This window comes from Anoplopoma fimbria, chromosome 15 (genome assembly GCF_027596085.1).
Source record: "Anoplopoma fimbria isolate UVic2021 breed Golden Eagle Sablefish chromosome 15, Afim_UVic_2022, whole genome shotgun sequence".
NCBI classification, from domain to species: domain Eukaryota; kingdom Metazoa; phylum Chordata; class Actinopteri; order Perciformes; family Anoplopomatidae; genus Anoplopoma; species Anoplopoma fimbria.
The window spans coordinates 16,488-40,104 of NC_072463.1; the positions used below are offsets into that span (position 1 = coordinate 16,488).

A 23,617-nucleotide genomic window follows, 5' to 3' on the forward strand; every position below is an offset into this window, starting at 1 on the left:
CCGCTGTTGTGCTAAACTGGATCCCTAAAGCTTCAATCTTCTCCTCTAGAACACGACGTGCCTCTGCCTGAGCCTGCTGAAGCTGTGTATACTCTTGTTTCAGGCTGTCTATTTCACTACGGTCAGTTTGTTGTACATCTTCTTTGTCAATTACCGGTTCTTGTAAAGACTGTATGAATAGATGGAGATCACTGATGAACTGCCGGAACACATGAGATTCCTCACCCTCTTCAATATTACATTACATTACATTACAGTCATTTAGCAGACGCTTTTATCCAAAGCGACTTACAATCAGTAGTATATTACATATCATTCACCCATTCACACACTGATGACAGGCTACCATGCAAGGTGCCACCATCAGACTCTAACTAACATTCATGCAACATCCAGTCCACACCGATGGCCTTCATCCAATCCTTTATTAGTCCCACAATGGGGAAATTATTTCTCTGCATTTAACCCAGACTCTAACTAACATTCATGCAACATCCAGTCCACACCGATGGGACAAGCCTTCATGGAGCAACTTGGGGTTAAGTGTCTTGCCCAAGGACACATCGACTGCTGAAGCCGGGTATCGAACCACCGACCTTCTGATTGGAGAACTACCTTGCTCTCCACTACGCCATAGCCGCCCAATATCATCCATAGTGCTCTCTGTTAGCCGAATCAGGGCCCGACGGGACTGTCCACTGAATCCCTGCCCTGTTGGTTCACTGCACTTAAGATGCTGACACACATTGATGAGTTCCGGTTTCTCGAGTGTCCATAACACTGCATTGATCTCGTCCTGGAGTTGCTCCATCTTTATCATGTGTTGATCTCTGTTGTCTAGGTTCGTCTCTCTAGAAGGACTGCATATCACTGTTGTTGAAATCAGTCCTCCTGGCTAGCTCGCCAAATTATGTTACACACTGAATGATGACAATTTCCATTCAGTCGCCAGATGAGTTTTTAATTCTGTGAATACAAACAAAAAGACAGTCTCGGGTGAATATATTTCACTGCCGCTATCCTGACTGTCCTTTCTTACGGCTTCACTAACTTGCTTCTCTTAAGAATTACAGCGTCACCACCATACAGAAGCTGCTACTGCCCCCTATTGGTGAAAGTGATTTTCGCCCTCCGATTACTTAAAGTGAAAGCAGGTTAGTTTAGAAGTAACACAAAGCGTTTTAAATTATAACCCTAACCAGAAAATAATGGTGTGGGGGACAAGTTAATAACACACACTAATACCTTAACAATCCTGCAAATAATTGTAGCCATTCAAATGTCCAGGGTGCCACACCTTCACAATAAAATAACAGACAGAGTGAGACCTCTTCACAATAAAATAACAGACAGAGTGAGACCTCTTCACAATACAATAACAGACAGAGTGAGACCTCTTCACAATAACAGACAGAGTGAGACCTCTTCACAATAAAATAACAGACAGAGTGAGACCTCTTCACAATACAATAACAGACAGAGTGAGACCTCTTCACAATAAAATAACAGACAGAGTGAGACCTCTTCACAATAACAGACAGAGTGAGACCTCTTCACAATAAAGACAGAGTAGACAGACAGAGTGAGACCTCTTCACAATAACAGACAGAGTGAGACCTCTTCACAATAACAGACAGAGTGAGACCTCTTCACAATAACAGACAGAGTGAGACCTCTTCACAATAACAGACAGAGTGAGACCTCTTCACAATAACAGACAGAGTGAAACCTCTTCACAATAACAGACAGAGTGAGACCTCCTCACAATAACAGACAGAGTGAGACCTCTTCACAATACAATAACAGACAGAGTGAGACCTCTTCACAATAACAGACAGAGTGAGACCTCTTCACAATAACAGACAGAGTGAGACCTCTTACAATAACAGACACAACAGAGTGAGACCTCTTCACAATACAATAACAGACAGAGTGAGACCTCTTCAGACAATAGACACAATAACAGACAGAGTGAGACCTCTTCACAATACAATAACAGACAGAGTGAGACCTCTTCACAATACAATAACAGACAATAGACCTCTTCACAATAACAGACAGAGTGAGACCTCTTCACAATAACAGACAGAGTGAGACAGACAGAGTGAGACCTCTTCACAATAACAGACAGAGTGAGACCTCTTCACAAGACAGAGTGAGACCTCTTCACAATAACAGACAGAGTGAGACCTCTTCACAATAAGACAGAGTGAGACAGACAGAGTGAGACCTCTTCACAATAACAGACAGAGTGAGACCTCTTCACAATAACAGACAGAGTGAGACCTCTTCACAAGTAGACAGACAGAGTGAGACCTCTTCACAATAGCAGACAGAGTGAGACCTCTTCACAATAGCAGACAGAGTGAGACCTCTTCACAATAACAGACAGACAGACAGAGTGAGACCTCTTCACAATAGACAGACAGAGTGAGACCTCCTCACAATAACAGACAGAGTGAGACCTCTTCACAATAACAGACAGAGACAGAGTGAGACCTCTTCACAATAACAGACAGAGTGAGACAGACAGAGTGAGACCTCTTCACAATAACAGACAGAGTGAGACCTCTTCACAATAACAGACAGAGTGAGACCTCCTCACAACAACAGACAGAGTGAGACACAATAAGAGTGAGACAGACAGTGAGACCTCTTCACAATACAATAGACAGACAGAGTGAGACCTCTTCACAATAGACAATAAATAACAGACAGAGTGAGACCTCTTCACAATAACACAATAACAGACAGAGTGAGACCTCTTCACAATAACACAATAGCAGACAGAGTGAGACCTCTTCACAATACAATAACAGACAGAGTGACAGAGACAGAGTGAGACCTCTTCACAATACAATAACAGACAGAGACCTGAGACCTCTTCACAATACAATAACAGACAGAGTGAGACCTCTTCACAATAACAGACAGAGTGAGACCTCTTCACAATAAAAGACAGAGTGAGACCTCTTCACAATAGCAATAACAGACAGAGTGAGACCTCTTCACAATAACAGACAGAGTGAGACCTCTTCACAATAAATAACAGACAGAGTGAGACCTCTTCACAATAGCAGACAGAGTGAGACCTCTTCACAATAACAGACAGAGTGAGACCTCTTCACAATAACAGACAGAGTGAGACCTCTCACAGACAGAGTAGACAGACAGAGTGAGACCTCTTCACAATACAGACAGAGTAACAGACAGAGTGAGACCTCTTCACAATAACAGACAGAGTGAGACCTCTTCACAATAACAGACAGAGTGAGACCTCTTCACAATAACAATAACAGACAGAGTGAGACCTCTTCACAATAAATAACAGACAGAGTGAGACCTCTTCACAATAACAGACAGAGTGAGACCTCTTCACAATAACAGACAGAGTGAGACCTCTTCACAATAACAGACAGCGTGAGACCTCTTCACAATCAAATAACAGACAGAGTGAGACCTCTTCACAATAACAGACAGAGTGAGACCTCTTCACAATAACAGACAGAGTGAGACCTCTTCACAATACAATAACAGACAGAGTGAGACCTCCTCACAATAGCAGACAGAGTGAGACCTCTTCACAATAGCAGACAGAGTGAGACCTCTTCACAATAACAGACAGAGTGAGACCTCTTCACAATAGAGACAGAGTGAGACCTCTTCACAATAAGACAGAGTGAGACCTCTTCACAATAACAGACAGAGTGAGACCTCTTCACAATAACAGACAGAGTGAGACCTCTTCACAATAACAGACACAATAGCAGACAGAGTGAGACCTCTTCACAATACAATAACAGACAGAGTGAGACCTCCTCACAATAGCAGACAGGGTGAGACCTCTTCACAATAACAGACAGAGTGAGACCTCTTCACAATAACCTCAGAGTGAGACCTCTTCACAATAACAGACAGAGTGAGACCTCTTCACAATAACAGACAGAGTGAGACACAATAACAGACAGAGTGAGACCTCTTCACAAGACAGAGTAGACCTACAATAGACAGAGTGAGACCTCACAATACAATAACAGACAGAGTGAGACCTCCTCACAATAGCAGAGACACAATAACAGACAGAGTGAGACCTCTTCACAATAACAGACAGAGTGAGACCTCTTCACAATAGACCTCTTCACAATAACAGACAGAGTGAGACCTCTTCACAATAACAGACAGAGTGAGACCTCTTCACAGACAGAGTGAGACCTCTTCACAATAAATAACAGACAGAGTGAGACCTCTTCACAATACAATAACAGACAGAGTGAGACCTCTTCACAATAACAGACAGAGTGAGACCTCTTCACAATAACAGACAGAGTGAGACCTCTTCACAATAACAGACAGAGTGAGACCTCCTCACAATAACAGACAGAGTGAGACCTCTTCACAATACAACAGAGTAACAGACAGAGTGAGACCTCTTCACAATAGCAGACAGAGTGAGACCTCCTCACAATAGCAGACAGAGTGAGACCTCTTCACAATAGCAGACAGAGTGAGACCTCCTCACAATAGCAGACAGAGTGAGACCTCTTCACAATAACAGACAGAGTGAGACCTCCTCACAATAGCAGACAGAGTGAGACCTCTTCACAATAGCAGACAGAGTGAGACCTCTTCACAATAGCAGACAGAGTGAGACCTCTTCACAATAACAGACAGAGTGAGACCTCTTCACAATTCAGACAGAGTGAGACCTCTTCACAATAACAGACAGAGTGAGACCTCTTCACAATAACAGACAGAGTGAGACCTCTTCACAATAACAGACAGAGTACACAATAACAGACAGAGTGAGACCTCTTCACAATACAGACAGAGTGAGACCTCTTCATAACAGACAATGAGACCTCTTCACAATAACAGACAGAGTGAGACCTCTTCACAATAACAGACAGAGTGAGACCTCCTCACAATAGCAGAGACCTCCTCACAATAGCAGACAGAGTGAGACCTCTTCACAATACAATAACAGACAGAGTGAGACCTCCTCACAATAGCAGACAGAGTGAGACCTCTTCACAATAACAGACAGAGTGAGACCTCTTCACAATAACAGACAGAGTGAGACCTCCTCACAATAGCAGACAGAGTGAGACCTCTTCACAATACAATAACAGACAGAGTGAGACCTCCTCACAATACAATAGCAGACAGAGTGAGACGAAGAAGACGAGCCGGAAGAAAACATCCGGGACTTTACAGCTGTTCGTCAACGCGCCGCCAGCGTCCGCCATTAAAGGACATTAAAGTAAAGAAGAAGAAGAAGAAGAAGAAGAAGAAGAAGAAGAAGAAGAAGAAGAAAGGGGGAGAGGAGGAAGAGGAGGAGGAGGAAGAGGAGAAGGAGGAAGAGGAGGAGGACATACTGATCAGATGGAAGGTGAGTAAACAGTCGGACAGAATCTACCCAGCATGCATTGTGCGGGTTCACAGGTGATCGTTCAGCATGCATTGTGCGGGTTCACAATGCGTTCATAAAGATCGTTCTGATCTTCGGAGGATCAATACGGAATGTTCACGAGTCTTTACGAAGAATCACGGAAACTACCGAGAGGAAGAGCACGCGTTCTTCATCACTCCTCCATGAATGCGTTCATAAAGACTTACTTATAAACATCACTTATAAACATCACTTATAAACATCACTTATTTATAAACATCACTTATAAACATCACTTATAAACATCACTTATAAACATCACTTACTTATAAACATCACTTATAAACATCACTTATAAACATCACTTATAAACATCACTTATTTATAAACATCACTTATTTATAAACATCACTTACTTATAAACATCACTTATAAACATCACTTATTTATAAACATCACTTATAAACATCACTTATAAACATCACTTATAAACATCACTTATAAACATCACTTATAAACATCACTTATTTATAAACATCACTTATAAACATCACTTATTTATAAACATCACTTATTTATAAACATCACTTATTTATAAACATCACTTATAAACATTATAAACATCACTTATTTATAAACATCACTTACTTATAAACATCACTTATCACTTATAAAACATCACTTACTTATAAACATCACTTATAAACATCACTTATAAACATCACTTACTTATAAACATCACTTACTTATAAACATCACTTATTTATAAACATCACTTACTTATAAACATCACTTACTTATAAACATCACTTACTTATAAACATCACTTATAAACATCACTTATTTATAAACATCACTTACTTATAAACATCACTTATAAACATCACTTATTTATAAACATCACTTATTTATAAACATCACTTACTTATAAACATCACTTATAAACATCACTTATTTATAAACATCACTTATTTATAAACATCACTTATAAACATCACTTATTTATAAACATCACTTATAAACATCACTTACTTATAAACATCACTTATAAACATCACTTATTTATAAACATCACTTACTTATAAACATCACTTATAAACATCACTTATTTATAAACATCAGACTTATTTATAAACATCACTTATTTATAAACATCACACTTATTTATAAACATCACTTATTTATAAACATCACACTTATTTATAAACATCACTTATTTATAAACATCACACTTATAGACATCGCTTATTTATAAACATCACTTATAAACATCACTTACTTATAAACATCACTTATAAACATCACTTATTTATAAACATCACTTATTTATAAACATCACTTATAAACATCACTTATTTATAAACATCACTTATTTATAAACATCACTTATAAACATCACTTACTTATAAACATCACTTGTTTATAAACATCACTTATTTATAAACATCACTTTTAAACATCACTTATTTATAAACATCACTTACTTATAAACATCACTTAATATAAACATCACTTACTTATAAACATCACTTATTTATAAACATCACTTACTTATAAACATCACTTATAAACATCACTTACTTATAAGCATCACTTACTTATAAACATCACTTATAAACATCAGACTTATTTATAAACATCACTTATTTATAAACATCACTTATTTATAAACATCACTTATTTATAAACATCACTTATTTATAAACATCACTTATTTATAAACATCAGACTTATTTATAAACATCAGACTTATTTATAAACATCACTTATTTATAAACACTGATGTTTATAAATGAGTCTGATTATAAATAAGTCTGACTTATTTATAAACACTCAGTAGTCTGGTCTTTCCTCGGCTCTGATTAAATATTAAGTACATTTGATTTGATGTTGAATTAAGTCATATGTTCTGGAAATATTTATGTAATGTTATGGAACTTATTTACTCTTAAATTAATAAATCATGATTTTAGGTTTCACAGGTTAATGAAACTCAAACATTCAAATTGGTCTGCATGCAGAGTACACAGATTTACAATGTTTTAAAACCACAAAAACATGTCATATATGCTGTTGTTGTCTCATCAGGTGACATCAAAGTGACCCCAGCAAACAGGAAGTGCTCTGCTGTCACAGGAAGTACCCGAAAAATCAAAGATAATGCAGCCGACTGGCACAACCTGATGGTGAGGTGGGAAAAACTCAACGAGGACGGATTCAACGTAGCAGGAAACATGGTGGACATCAGACTGAGACAGTGAGTTTACTTTATTTAGTTTAGTTTAATTAAGTTAGTTTGTTAATGATAGATTCAACATAGCAGGAAACATGGTGGACATCAGACAGAGACATCGGTCTGACTTTATTTAGTTTAGTTAGTAATGTGAAAAGTTGAATGTCTCTCTCGAGCCAGTGTTAAGTTTGTCCGCTCTGGGCTGCAGTAGAAACATGGCGGACTCCGTAGAAGAAGATCCACTCTATGTCGATACACAGATTCTTAGTCTCACTAATGAAAATATAGTTATGAATAATATATTCAGTTTCTGCCAGTTAATCCCCCTAAATGTTACACACTGTTCCTTTGATTAGTTTATTTAAATGAGTTACTTCAATTAGTTGAATTAAGTTGGTTTGACTAGGTTTCATTCATTAGTTTAGTTTAATGTAGATTAGTAGTTTTGATTTAGTGAGTTATAAGATCTTTACTGTCCTTCAGTTCTCAGAGCGATCTGCTGACGGCAGTGGATGAGTCTTCATCACCTTCACCTTCATCACCTTTGTTGCAGCAGACAGGTGGAGCTTCAGAGCTGCAGGACGAATGCTGCAAGCTGCAGGACGTCGTTGACAAAATGGTGATGCTTCCTTTAACTTCATTTAACTGAGGTCAGTTTCCACGAAGAAGAAACTATGGAGACCTTTCCTGGCATTCAGGAGTGAAAAAGAACAGTGATTATGGGTTAGGGTTAGGGTTACCCTAACCCTATTTTTTAAGCAGCTCAATGAAATTGAAAATGTTCTGGATGTTGATCAGCATTTCTGTTCTTCAGGTTGTTGTGGTGAAGAAGATGGAGCGTCTTTCTGCATCACAGCGAGGCGTTCAGAATCTGGAGGAGTTTCAGTTTGGACTTGAAGGAAGAAAATATCCTCTGTTTCACAGTTGGAACGCCAAACACTTCAGTGAGTTTACCTGTTCACTGAACTCACCTGTCTGATGTCTGTTGTCTCTTCTTCATGTTTCAGAGGATGTCTGTTGTCTCTTCTTCATGTTTCAGAGGTTGTCTGTTGTCTCATGTTTCAGAGGTTGTCTGTTGTCTCATGTTTCAGAGGTTGTCTGTTGTCTGTTGTCTCATGTTTCAGAGGTTGTCTGTTGTCTGTTGTCTCTTCATGTTTCAGAGGTTGTCTGTTGTCTCTTCTTCATGTTTCAGAGGTTGTCTGTTGTCTCTTCTTCATGTTTCAGAGGATGCCTGTTGTCTCTTCATGTTTCAGAGGTTGTCTGTTGTCTCTTCTTCATGTTTCAGAGGTTGTCTGTTGTCTCTTCATGTTTCAGAGGATGTCTGTTGTCTCTTCATGTTTCAGAGGATGTCTGTTGTCTCATGTTTCAGAGGTTGTCTGTTGTCTCTTCTTCATGTTTCAGAGGATGTCTGTTGTCTCATGTTTCAGAGGATGTCTGTTGTCTCTTCATGTTTCAGAGGATGTCTGTTGTCTCTTCATGTTTCAGAGGATGTCTGTTGTCTGTTGTCTCATGTTTCAGAGGATTGTCTGTTGTCTCATGTTTCAGAGGTTGTCTGTTGTCTCTTCTTCATGTTTCAGAGGATGTCTGTTGTCTCATGTTTCAGAGGTTGTCTGTCATGTTTCAGAGGATGTCTGTTGTCTCATGTTTCAGAGGTTGTCTGTTGTCTGTTGTCTCTTCATGTTTCAGAGGTTGTCTGTTGTCTCTTCTTCATGTTTCAGAGGATGTCTGTTGTCTCATGTTTCAGAGGTTGTCTGTTGTCTCATGTTTCAGAGGTTGTCTGTTGTCTCTTCATGTTTCAGAGGTTGTCTGTTGTCTGTTGTCTCTTCTGTTGTCTCTTCTTCATGTTTCAGAGGTTGTCTGTTGTCTCTTCATGTTTCAGAGGTTGTCTGTTGTCTCTTCTTCATGTTTCAGAGGTTGTCTGTTGTCTCTTCATGTTTCAGAGGTTGTCTGTTGTCTCTTCTTCATGTTTCAGAGGTTGTCTGTTGTCTCTTCTTCATGTTTCAGAGGTTGTCTGTTGTCTCTTCTTCATGTTTCAGAGGTTGTCTGTTGTCTCTTCATGTTTCAGAGGTTGTCTGTTGTCTCTTCTTCATGTTTCAGAGGTTGTCTGTTGTCTCTTCTTCATGTTTCAGAGGTCTGTTGTCTCTTCATGTTTCAGAGGATGTCTCTTCTTCATGTTTCAGAGGAGTCTGTTGTCTGATGTCTTTCTTCATGTTTCAGGACTCCTTCAGTCAGGAGCTGAAGTTGAAGCAGACAATCCTGCAGGAACTCGCCCATACGTCGACCTCTGACCTCTGCATGGTCTATCTGTCTTGCTGGCTGCACCAGCCCTTCATCACCTCCCAGACCAGACTCACCCTGGAAGCTCTGCTTCTGGAGACGGGACACCACCCCCTTTGATGTCATCAGTCCTCCGGATTCATGTGATCATGTCAGGGTCATCTCTGAGAGTCCAGGTGAAGCAGTGAGGACCTTCACCTGGCTCTCTGGTTCATTTATCTGGTTTGTTGAACAGGTGCAGAAAGAGAAGATCTACTTCCTGAGGATCAGAACTCAGGATCAGCTGCTGGACTGTAACTCTTCAATGATTATTGGACGTATGAGCAGAGGGTCTGTATGTTTCACATCTGCTTTGTAAGCCTGATATTCAGTGTGAACGTCTCAAATGTCTTTCTCACTCACATTAAATATTGTATTTCAATTTTAACTGACTTTGTCATAATTCTGATCCAGATTCTGATGTAAAAAAAATCTGTTTCTGGAGCAATAGAAAACATGCTGCGGTGTTCCTTCTGCTGACATCGACTCAGACAATTTAATGACGTACTTCAGTTCATAATCCATCCAATGATTCTGCTTCTCCGGGTCGGGTCGGGTCGAAGGGGCTGCAGGCTTAGGAGGTGGTTCCAGACATCCCTCTCCCCATCAACGCTCTTCAGCTCCTCTTGGTGGACCCCAAGGTGTTACCGGGCCAGACGAGATATAAAGGTCACTACCCAAAGCTCAGGCCCTTAGCTGAGGGTCAACACTTAGAGTGACTTGTAGATTGAGAGCAGCGGTCCAGAACAAAGACTTCCCATGATTTCTGATAGAGAACCATGGCCTCAGAGTTCTGAAGGAGCCAATCGAACCTCATCATCTGCAAAAAGCAGGGATGCAATTCGGGACACCCTCGTCCACCAGCTGCTCTATGAAATCCTGTCCATGAAAATCACAAACGGGCTTGGTGACAAAAGACAACATGCACAGGAACCGAGTCAAGGACGGATTCTGCATTGCTCCTCATGCATCTGAGGTTTGACAGTCGCTCAGAGCCTCCTTTGGATGTCCCTGGAATAAAGTTTCCCAGGGAGGCTGAGCGGTGTGATACCCTGGTAGTTGCTTGCAGCTCTGAAGCTCCACCTGTCTGCTGCAACAAAGGTGATGAAGGTGAAGGTGATGAAGACTCATCCACTGCCGTCAGCAGATCGCTCTGAGAACTGAAGGACGGTAAAGATCTTATAACTCACTAAATCAAAACTACTAATCTACATTAAACTAAACTAATGAATGAAACCTAGTCAAACCAACTTAATTCAACTAATTGAAGTAACTCATTTAAATAAACTAATCAAAGGAACAGTGTGTAACATTTAGGGGGATTAACTGGCAGAAACTGAATATATTATTCATAACTGTATTTTCATTAGTGAGACTAAGAATCTGTGTATCGACATAGAGTGGATCTTCTTCTACGGAGTCCGCCATGTTTCTACTGCAGCCCAGAGCGGACAAGCTTAGGGCCCTGCTTTCCTTTTCCGAGTCCTCTCACGGCTTATCAGAACTTTCTTGAGGCCAACCGGAGGTTCCTATTCGATGGTCTCCCGGACTCCTCCCCCACCGGGGCCTTGGCCTCGGCGACCTCCACAGCTGCAGCCCTTCTGGCCAACCGGTACCGGTCTTCTGTTTCTGGAGACCCTTCTGTCCACCAGCGAGTTCTGTGGTTGCAGCTTCGACCTTCACCGAACACAGCTACCAGCAGCAGCTTCCACATGGAGGCTCTGAACGTTGCCCACTCGTCTTCCATGTCGCCAGCCTCCTCCTGGATCCAAGAGAAATTGTTCCAGAGCTGAGAGTTGAAGACCTCGCAGGGAGAGAGTCCTCAACCAGATGTCCTCAGTTCACCATCTCTACAATTTGGGGTTTACAAGGTCTGTCCAGCTCCAAGAGACATCATCTTCAAACACATCGTTATTATCCGGTGACATTCAATAAACTTCACAAACCAGAGCACAGAGTTGGGTTTGTCACATCAGTTTATTGGAGGAACTTGAAATGTGTTTAATGCATTCAGCAACAATCAACACCATCAATTCAGTTCCATTTCCTCCAATTACAGTCCATCATGTCGATTCTCCAAACAAGTACAAACGTCCAGTTTACATTTGGAAATGTTTGTTTTATAAAAAAGTAATAAAATAGTGCAACTTTTTTTAGACTTTCATATCCTACATATAAACAGTCAACTAATCAGTTTCTATTTTGAAATGAACAAGTTCAAGAACTGAAACACTGGGGCAAAAAAACTAGTTTACAAATTTACAATCACTTCAGATTCCTTAAAAACCAGCAGGAGGATCAGGCTGCTGACATCATCACAGGTGAGAACGGAACCAACCCGTCAACAGAGGAGCTGAACTGAAACTAGGAATACGACCTAGAATTCACACTACGTCGTCACAAACTGGTTCCCTCATCATCTCTCCATTAAATAATATCGCTCGTATTTAGATGTTGAATCTGTTGAGCTGAGGTCAGGATTTATTGATCAGGTTATCTGTAGAAATCTTTAAATATTACATATGACCATCACAAAATAAAATGTAAATTGGAGAGACGGCAGCTCTTTGTTGGCAGATCTTTGTTGTGTCTGATGAAGAAAGAACGACCCAGGTCTGAGATTAGAGGAACCGTTGGTCCTGTTTGTCCTCAGGTGTAACACTGAAACATATTCAACAGGGTGGAGCACACAGAAACCCTTGAAACCCCAAACCAGCAGTCTGCGGTCTGTTAGTGCCCCCTTCAGGCTGCTGTGTTCACTACACCCACAGTTATACACTTTATAAATACCACCTAAAAAGATCCAGCCCCTCCCTGTCAGTGTGATGAGGTTCAGGTCAGATTCTGGTTTTGCTCAGTCGAAATCAGTCAAGATTCAGTACAGGGTTCACTGAGGAGCTTTGGCTCCGTCTGAAGCCTCGATGCCCAGCAGGGCCTGGACCGCCTCCAATGGGACCCCCTCTGGGGTCTGGATGTGCATGGTGGTCCCGTCAGGCCCGTTGACAATCACAATCCGGTCTGCACCGGGCTCTGCCAGCTGGACCGTCAGGCCCTCGGTCTGGATGTAGATCTCTTGACCCTCCTGGAGCTCTTTGGACCCCTGCTGGAGCTGAGAGGAAGCCACAGTCTGCACAGACTCGGGTGTCTGGGTGGCGCTGGAATCAGGTTCCTTTGAGTCTGTGTTAGTCTCAGTACTTGAACCCAGAGCTTTCTCAATCTCCTTCATTTGGGCTGTGATGTCACTGGTGCTCAAAACCTGGTCCTGGTTTGTCTGCAAAGACTTCACCTGGACGTTGGTATGCAGAGGCCCCATCCCCTGGTCCTCATGTAGGGCCACCTCCATTGGCATCGCAGAGGGCGGAGCCTGGGTGAAGGGCATGGAGCTGAGGGACCAGAGAAACACATTTAAATCAGACCAGCCATGTAAACCTGGTGACAGATGACAGGGGGCGGGGCCACCTCACCTGGAGGCAGGGTCTGCACTGGTGGTCAGCAGTTTGGATCCGGCTGGAATCACCAGAGGAGAGACGGAGACCGAGCAGGGCTTCAGAGAGGAGGTACCAGGAGCCACAGGAGCCACAGGGGCCACAGGGGTGACTGCAGTCCCACCTTGGAAAGAACACAGTTATATTAACAAGCACAGATGCAGCAGGGTGTAGTACAGATGCAGCAGGGTGTAGTACAGATGCAGCAGGGTGTAGTACAGATGCAGCAGGGTGTAGCACAGATGCAGCAGGGTGTAGTACAGATGCAGCAGGGTGTAGTACAGATGCAGTAAGGTGGATGCAGCAGGGTGTAGTACAGATGCAGTAAGGTGGATGCAGCAGGGTGTAGTACAGATGCAGCAGGGTGTAGTACAGATGCAGTAAGGTGGATGCAGCAGGGTGTAGTACAGATGCAGCAGGGTGTAGTACAGATGCAGTAAGGTGGATGCAGCAGGGTGTAGTACAGATGCAGTAAGGTGGATGCAGCAGGGTGTAGTACAGATGCAGCAGGGTGTAGCACAGATGCAGTAAGGTGGATGCAGCAGGGTGTAGTATGGTTGAAGTATTTGTACCTGGTCGGTGTGTCTCGATGCCATTCTGGTGAATTGGAACGCTGTTCTCCATCTTAAATCTCTTTGAAGGCGGCAGCATCTTGGAATTCTGGGAAACACAGTTTCTGACTGAATCAGACTGAACCTGGATCAGGAGTTTAGCTGCCACAGAGTCCTGGTTTCTATCAGAGTACAACAGTTAACAGATCCAGGTCTCTGAAATCAGGCTCTGATGTTAACATGTGTCCAAAGACACCAGACCGGCCTGGATCAGGTTTCAGAATCAAACTGTGCTGATGGTGTGTTTACCTCCATGTATCGGACGTTCTTATTGGTCAGACTGGAGCCCGGAGACGCTCCAGGAACCACCTTCATCCTGTTCACCTCGTCCAGGATTCCCAGAGACCTGGCGACCTGAAACGCCACAGGACACTATAGTACAGTAGAGTACAGTAGAGTACAGTACGCTACACTACAATACAGTGCAGTACAGTAGAGTAAAATACAGGACATTGCAGTCTGCGAATACCTATGTTGAATACACTTCCTGTAAGTCGCTTTGGATAAAAGCGTCTGCTAAATGACTGTAATGTAATGTAATGTAATGTACACTACAGTACGGTACACTACAGTACAGTACAATACAGTATGTACACTACAATACAGTACACTACAGTACAATACAGTACAATGCAGTACACTACAGTACAGTACAGTACAGTACAGTACAGTACAGTACAGTACAATACAGTACACTACAATACAATACAGTACACTACAGTACAATACAGTACAATGCAGTACACTACAGTACAATACAGTACACTACACTACAGTACAATACAGTACAATACAGTACAATGCAGTACAGTACAGTACAATACAGTACAATACAGTACAGTACAATACAGTACAATACAGTACAATACAGTACACTACAGTACAGTACAGTACAATACAGTACAATACAGTACAATACAGTACAATACAGTACAATACAGTACAATGCAGTACACTACAGTACAATACAGTACAATACAGTACAATACAGTACAATACAGTACAGTACACTACAGTACAGTACAATACAGTACATTACAGTACAATACAGTACAGGTCTGGCCCCCTGTATACTGCTACATAGAACCAACAGCAGAATGAAAATAAAACACGGTAGAACTTCTCACCTCTATGTTCCTGACCTCCAGAGGCATCACTCCGCCCTGCGGGCTGATGATGTAATCCTGAGCCGCCTGTCTCACTTGCGCCTGCAGGGACTCAAACTCACGGTAAATGTCTGGAAACCGAGTCCGAGCCGGACTGCAGCCCTCCACCTGAAACAACCAGAGGACACAACGTAGTTTTCTTCTCGTCAGTACTACCGGAGAAGGAACACACCTGAAAGAAGACCTGGACTGTATCTCCACAGTGATTTATGGAACAGTGGAGGATTTTTACAGTGTATGTATGTATGTATGTATGTCAATATATGCTATTGACGTGAAATGTTCACCAGATGTCGGTAACAACCCAAGTAATCCATACATACAAAGACAACCAAACAAATAAGTTCAGAAATTAAGTTATGTGTAATAAAATGGAATGACACAGAAAATATATTTACTGAGAAAAATGGTGACGTGTTCAATACTTATTTAACCCGTGTGTGTGTGTGTGTGTGTGTGTGTGTGTGTGTGTGTGTGTGTGTATGTATATATATATATATATATATATATAAATACTGTAGTGTGTACTGTATACATACAATATCTTTATAGGTACATATAGAATATGTATATGCAGTGTACATGTACCTTTGCCAAAAGCACCTCCCAGAGACTCAACACTTTGGTCAAACGAGGAAGTACAATGTCCATGAGCTCCTCATCCTCACACTGCTCCACCAGCTGTAAACACACCGTCGTCATGGAAACAACAACACACCTGTTGGTCTTCATTAAGCTCATTTATTTATGTCTTTGAAGAAAAACTTTACTTTGAAAGTCCACACCTCCACTTCCTTCTCTTACCTCCTGCAGTCTGTCTCGTCTCGTCTCCACCTGCTGCTCTGCGGTAACCATGGTGACGGCAAGCTTAGGAGGTCGGCCGCGACGGCCCCGCCTACTGACAAGGCCCACCGTCACCTGAGAGAGTGGACCAATGAAGTGAGCCGTTAATTAGCCCGAGGTATTCATCCGGCGCCGCACGAGTGGCAGCCTTTTATAGCAGCTCCTGCTCACCACTGAGCTTCTTCTTTTATATGTGTTACTTGTTACTTTTGTCACTTGTTTAATTGCTTTTAACAGCAGTGCACTATGGCAGCTAGACACATCGAGTTTGTCGTGGTCTATTTGCTGTTCGCATCTTCTATGGAGGTCTGCTGGAGCAGCAGCATCTCGACAGCCGACAGGAAGAGACTAAACAAACTGGTTCAGAAGGCCAGCAGTGTGCTGGGGTGTCCACTGGTTACGGTGGAAGTAGTGGGAGACAGGAGGATCTGTGCAGCTCCTTCACACACCTCCTACCCCGGTGGTGAAGGAGAGGTACTGCAGGTATTTCCTTCCTGCTGCCGTCAGGCTGCACAACCAACTCTGCTCCCAGTAGACCACACATACCAAACATCTGTGCAATATAAACAATCTGTGCAATAATAGTTATACTGTCTGTTTATATAATATTTTGGTTATGTGGATTTTTTTTACTTTTTATAACTTATTTAATATTCTTTACTGTTTTTATTACTTATTTATAATACTTGTTTTGATGTTTTTTTACTGTCTCTTGTTTTCACTATACTCGATGCTGCTGTAAATCCTGTACATTTATAAATAAAGGATTATCTTATCTTAGTTTAGTTACTAACCTATTATTTTCGTTAAAACCCTTTCTGTTGTTGTGTTAATGAGACGGTGTCAGACTGTTGACTGGACTGTACAGGTGTGTTACAGTGTCAGACTGTACAGGTGTGTTACAGTGTCAGACTGTACATGTGTGTTACAGTGTCAGACTGTACATGTGTGTTACAGTGTCAGACTGTACAGGTGTGTTACAGTGTCAGACTGTACAGGTGTGTTACAGTGTCAGACTGTACAGGTGTGTTACAGTGTCAGACTGTACAGGTGATATTCAGTGGTTAAATTAGAATTTTTAAATTAGAATTTTAAGTGTTAGATCAATAATAATGGATTCATAAGTGAACTCACTTTAGGAAGCGGTCCCAGTGATCGTCCCCGCCCCCGTCCCCGTCCACGCCCCCTTCCTCGCCCTCGGGGCCTGCCGGGGCCACGTGGATGGAGGCCCCTGAGTCCTACAGCTGATGCTGGACCCCCCTCCACCTGAAGACAGTAAAGTTAGTTAGTTAGTTAATTCCTAGTCAGACAGACGGGAGTTGACTACTCATTTAATAACTAGTAAGTCAACCATGTAGTAATAAACTAGTTATTAATTAACCAGCAGGTAACCAGTCAATAATAGACCTGAGCTCTGATTGGATTGGTCTCTTACTCTGTTTGATGCCGTGTCAACAAGTTTGTCCTCCATCTCCTCCTCCTCCTCCTCCTCCTCCTCTCTGACAGCTCCTGTTTTGGTCTCCTGTGATTGGCTGTCGTCTCTGAGGGGGTGTGGTGCGTTGTCGGGCGGATCCGGCTCTCCGTGAGTTGGGTTCAGTTTGTAGTGCCGGTTCAGGCCTCCGAGACCAATGTAGGCCTTGTCACAGGTCTGGCAGCGGTGGGACCGGGACTTGTGGCTGTAGGTGAGAGAGACGCCGGGGGCGGGGCCATCCTTCCTCCCACCATCCTCCTCCTCCACGCTCATATCGGAGTAGTCGTCGGAGTCGGACTGGTGGCTATCCGCCAGGTCCTCTGTCTTTATGAACTTGTAGTCTTTGGCTTTGTACTTTGGTGGTCTGGAGACTCGACCAGATCTGGTCTGGACCTTCGCTGCCCTCTTCTCTTTCTTCTTCGCCTTCTTCTCTTTCTCCCTGTCTCTGTCCTTCACTGCTGGGGGAGGGGCTACTGTGGCGGGTTGGGTAACAGCAGGTGTGACTGCAGGTGGTTTACCTGGACTCTTACTGGCAACTGTGATGGTACCGTTAGCAGGGGTTTTAATTAGCGGGACGGAGGAAGGCGGGGTCTTGACGATGGAGGGGGTCTGGACTCTGATGGGGGACCTTGCAGGTTTCTGACTCGGGCTTGAACTGGTGCATGCTGATGTTGTTTGGCCTCCCAGCTTGTGGACCAATGGGAGCAGAGATCCGACAACAGGGGCGGGGCTCTGCAGCAGCAGCTGGATGGGGGGGTCCCCCGGGTTCTGCTGCAGGAAGAACTGCTGACCCGACTGACCAACCACAGGCTGGATGTGGATGATCTGAGCGCTGCCATTGGCCGAAAGCTTCACCTGCGGATTATTGACCGATACGCTCTTCTGCTGGAGGGCCGACACGGACTTCACTTCCTTTTTGGGGGGCACCTGGATCTGGATCCTGACGGGCTCCGACTGAAAGGACAGAAAACCAAAAACCAGATGAAAACACTAGAGGGATCGAACCTGTGACACACAGCTGCTTCATGATGAAGATATCAGGATCTCAGGATGATGAAGATCATGAGATAGAGCCGAAAGCTCCAGAACAGCCTATGATTAACTGAGGGGGAAGTGGTCCTTTAATCCAGGCTGAAGGACAAGAAGACTCATGCTGCATTCACATGGTGGTCGACAGAGACAGACAGAGAGACAGAGAGAGAGAGAGATAGAGAGACAGAGAAGGAGAGGGAGAGAGAGAGAGACAGAGAGGGAGACAGAGAGAGAGACAGAGATAGAGAGAGACAGAGAGGGAGACAGAGAGATAGAGAGAGACAGAGAGGGAGACAGAGAGAGAGACAGAGAGACAGAGAGACAGAGAGAGAGACAGACAGAGAGAGAGAGAGACAGAGAGAGAGAGAGAGACAGACAGAGAGAGAGAGAGACAGAGAGAGAGAGACAGAGACAGAGAGAGAGACAGAGAGACAGAGAGAGACAGAGAGAGACAGAGAGAGAGAGAGAGAGAGAGAGAGAGAGAGAGAGAGAGAGACAGAGAGAGACAGAGACAGAGAGACAGAGAGAGAGACATATAGAGACTGATAGAGAGACTGATAGAGAGACAGAGAGAGAGACAGAGAGAGAGACAGACAGAATGTTTTTCAGATGAATCGGTGATGAATTATTAAAAACATTTAGAGAGTCTGTCCTGGTTCTGGTCCTGGTCCTGGTCTCTGACCTCTAGCGGTCCGACCCCCAGGTTGGGACCCCCTGCTGTGAGAGAGTATTGCTGGATGAGCAGCAGACCCAACCAGAACCAGGACACGGTGATTCCACTACAGTCCAGGTGAACCACACTGATCTGGAACCAGGCTCTTCTTCTGACTCACCTTCTTCTGGACCACCTGCACCGAGCTCCCGGTCTGCATGGCGACCTGCTGAGCGACACTCTTTAGCTGCTGGGAGGCGTTGTTCTGGGAGCCGGACTTTAAGTTCTGCTGGGGAACCTGGACCTGCTTCTGCTGCTTCAGAGTCTGCTGGGAGACCTGGACCTTCTGCTTCACGGTCTGCTGGGGGACCTGGACGTGGACCTGCTGCTGAGACTTGGTGACCTGGTTGATGACCTGCTGCAGCTGGCTCGGGTCCAGGGCCGTGTTATGGACCGGGATGGTTTTAACCAGCTGGCTCTGCTGGATCAACTGGGCGGCCTCGGTATCGGAGACCTGGACGATCTGCTGCCTGGTGAGCTGGTCCAGCAGAGCCTGCTGCTCCTCTGGGGACAGCCCGGAGCCCTCCAGCAGACTGCCGTCCGGCTGCACGTAGATGATGGTGGTGTTCACCAGGTCCGGGACCAGGCCGCTGAAGTCTGCGCCCACCAGGAGGCTCTGCTCCTCTGGGAGGCTCTGCAGCAAGTCCGCCAGCTGAGCACCGGACCCCGTCGGTGGACTGTCCCCGGGCAGGGTGTCCTCAGCACTGGGCAGGGTGTCCTCAGCACCGGGCAGGGTGTCCTCAGCACCAGCACTGGGCAGGGTGTCCTCAGCACCAGCACCGGGCAGGGTGTCCTCAGCACCGGGCAGGGTGTCCTCAGCACCAGCACTGGGCAGAGTGTCCTCAGCACTGGGCAGAGTGTCCTCAGCACCAGCACCGGGCAGGGTGTCCTCAGCACTGGGCAGAGTGTCCTCAGCACTGGGCAGGGTGTCCTCAGCACTGGGCAGAGTGTCCTCAGCACTGGGCAGGGTGTCCTCAGCACCAGCCTCAGCACTGGGCAGAGTGTCCTCAGCACTGGGCAGGGTGTCCTCAGCACTGGGCAGGGTGTCCTCAGCACCGGGCAGGGTGTCCTCAGCACCGGGCAGTGTGTCCTCAGCACTGGGCAGAGTGTCCTCAGCACTGGGCAGGGTGTCCTCAGCACCGGGCTGTGTCCAGGTGTCCTCAGCACTGGGCAGAGTGTCCTCAGCACTGGGCAGGGTGTCCTCAGCACCGGGCTGTGTCGGGGGACTGTCCCCGGGCAGGGGGCCCTGAGAGGCGGGCTGTGTCGGGGGACTGTCCCCGGGCAGGGGGCCCTGAGAGGCGGGCTGTGTTGTGGTCGAGCTGCTGTCATCCTCGTTGTCCGCCATTTTGGCAGCGAGGCTAACTGTTAGCTTAGCTCAGACCTGGTGGCTCGGGTCCACCTGATCGCTGATCGATATCACCGAGTATGTGTTGGGTGATGAACCCTCCGCGTGTTGCTGGGTTCAACGCTCCGTTGGGACGCCGGTGCCGTTAACGGGAGCCGTGGACGAGCAGCAGCTAGCGGCTAGCTCTCCGGCTAGCTCTACGGCTAGCTTACTTCAGCAGTCAGCACGCGGGAGCGCGCACGTCCCGGACTGGAGTTCCACCGGACCGGAGTTTTAATTTCAAACATTGTAATAATTATTATTTTATAACTCAAATTATTCATTCTATTGAGCGTAAGAATGCTTATATTTAGATATGGATGTATATGAAAAGAGTTTTTAAATGTTTGTACTTCATTCCAGACTCCGGGTCTACAGAAAGGACAATACATTACATACAAAAGCATCATAAAAACTTTTATAGGCATGACAGAAATGCTTATGAAAGTATTACAAGTGTTATTTTAAGCAGCTTAACTGACCTGTTCTCTTAATTATTTTAAAATTAAAGTAGAAAAGCTTGAAGACTTTTCAGATGGAAGAACGATCCACTTTCCAGGTTTTCCAACCAGCCGTCACTGCGTTTCCGCTTCCTGTCGTCGTTGTTTAATTTATTAATAAATATTCCTGAGATTAAGATAATAACATATCAGAGACAGTAATATATAAATACATAAATATATATAAATACATATAAATATAAATATATAAATACGTAAAAATATATATAATATATAAATATATATAAATATATAAATACATAAAAATATAAATATATATATAAATATATAACATATATAAATACATAAATATATATAATACATATAAATTATAAATATATAAATACATAAAAATATAAAAATATATATAAATATATAACATATGTAAATATATAAATACATGAATATATATATATAAATATATAAATAAATATAAATACATAAAAATATATATAATATATATAATATATAAATATATAAATACATAAAAATATAAATATATAACATATATCAATATATATATATATGTAAATATATATATAATATATAACATATATAAATATATTAATATATAAATATATAACATATATAAATGTATAAAGATATAAATATATATTAATATATAACATATATAAATATATAACATTTAACATATATATAAATATATAACATATATAAATATATAACATTTAACATATATATAAATATATAACATATATGAATATATAACATATAACATATATATAAATACATATAAGTATATAAGATATATAAATATATAACATATATAACACATAAATATATAACATTTAACATATATATAAATATATAACATATATGAATATATAACATATAACATATATATAAATACATATAAATATATAACATATATAAATATATAACATATATAACATATAAATATATAACATATATATAAATATATAACATATAAATATATAACATATAAATATATATAAATATATAAATGTATATTAATATATAACATATATATATAATAAATATATAACATATATAAATATATAACATATATAAATATATAACATATATAAATATATTAATATATAACATATATAAATATATAACATATATAATATATAAATATATAAAATATATAAATATATATAAATATATATTAATATATAAATATATATATAATATATATTAATATATAACATATATATATAAATATATAAATATATATATAAATATATAACATATATAAATATATAACATATATAAATATATAACATATATAAATATATATATATATATAAATATATATATAATATATAACATATATATAAATATATAACATATATATAAATATATAACATAAATATATATAAATATATAAATATATTAATATATAACATATAACATATATATAAATATATAACATATATATAAATGTATATTAATATATAACATATATAAATATATATATAAATATATTAATATATATTAATATATAAATATATATAAATATATATATATATATAAATATATATAATATATAACGTATATAAATATATATTAATATATAACATATAACATATATATAAATATATAAATATATAATATATATATATATATATAACATATATATAAATATATATTAATATATAATATATATAAATATATATAATATATAACATATATATTAATATATAACATATATATTAATATATAACATATAACATATATATTAATATATAACATATATTAATATATAACATATATATAAATATATATAAATATATATGTTATATAACATATTTATAAATATATATTAATGTATAACATATAACATATATATTAATATATAACATATTTAACATATATAACATATATATAAATATATATAAACATATATGTTATATAACATATAACATATATATAAATATATATTAATATATATTAATATATAACATATAACATATATATTAATATATAACAGATATAACATATAACATATATATAAATATATATTAATATATAACATATATATAAATATATATTAATATATAACATATAACATATATATTAATATATAACATATATATAAATATATATTAATACATAACATATAACATATATATTAATATATAACATATAACATATATATTAATATATAACATATAACATATATATTAATATATAAATATATATTAATATATAACATATATAAACATAACATATATATTAATACATAACATATAACATATATATTAATATATAACATATGACATATATATAACACATAACATATATATTAATATATAACATATATATTAATATATAACTATAACATATATATTAATATATAACATATAACATATATATTAATATATAACATATATAACATATAACATATATATATAATATATATAAATATATATATATATAACATATATATAAATATATATTAATATATGTTATATAACATATATAAAT

General features: G+C 40.5%; 2 protein-coding genes across 2 annotated transcripts; one reads left to right on the forward strand and one right to left on the reverse strand.

Moving 5' to 3' along the window:
* Positions 1 to 5,192: 5,192 nt before the first annotated feature.
* On the forward strand, positions 5,193 to 10,326 carry cinp (cyclin-dependent kinase 2 interacting protein). Its single transcript, XM_054613996.1, has 5 exons — positions 5,193 to 5,389; positions 7,478 to 7,646; positions 8,106 to 8,241; positions 8,437 to 8,570; positions 9,803 to 10,326. Exons 1-5 carry the CDS (start codon positions 5,383 to 5,385, stop codon positions 10,017 to 10,019), a joined length of 663 nt encoding a protein of 220 aa, XP_054469971.1. The 5' UTR covers positions 5,193 to 5,382; the 3' UTR covers positions 10,020 to 10,326.
* An 87-nt stretch (positions 10,327 to 10,413) lies between these two features.
* On the reverse strand, positions 10,414 to 19,749 carry znf839 (zinc finger protein 839). Its single transcript, XM_054613995.1, has 10 exons — positions 19,380 to 19,749; positions 17,479 to 18,468; positions 17,178 to 17,309; positions 16,005 to 16,118; positions 15,789 to 15,881; positions 15,162 to 15,308; positions 14,284 to 14,388; positions 13,996 to 14,083; positions 13,403 to 13,547; positions 10,414 to 13,321 (listed from the first exon to the last, which is right to left on the reverse strand). Exons 1-10 carry the CDS (start codon positions 19,416 to 19,418, stop codon positions 12,826 to 12,828), a joined length of 2,349 nt encoding a protein of 782 aa, XP_054469970.1. The 5' UTR covers positions 19,419 to 19,749; the 3' UTR covers positions 10,414 to 12,825.
* Positions 19,750 to 23,617: the final 3,868 nt, after the last annotated feature.

Bases quoted from the DNA above. Each gene is read 5' to 3' on its own strand.
- cinp (XM_054613996.1), top strand. The intron at 7,647-8,105 runs GTGAGTTTACTT...ACTGTCCTTCAG, and splicing joins GTGGACATCAGACTGAGACA to TTCTCAGAGCGATCTGCTGA. The intron at 8,571-9,802 runs GTTTACCTGTTC...TTCATGTTTCAG, and splicing joins AACGCCAAACACTTCAGTGA to AGGAGTCTGTTGTCTGATGT.
- znf839 (XM_054613995.1), bottom strand. From the start codon at position 19,418: ATGCAGACCGGGAGCTCGGTGCAGGTGGTCCAGAAGAAG. The intron at 14,389-15,161 runs GTGAGAAGTTCT...GTGGCGTTTCAG, and splicing joins TGGAGGTCAGGAACATAGAG to GTCGCCAGGTCTCTGGGAAT. The intron at 13,548-13,995 runs GTACAAATACTT...GTTCTTTCCAAG, and splicing joins CATCGAGACACACCGACCAG to GTGGGACTGCAGTCACCCCT.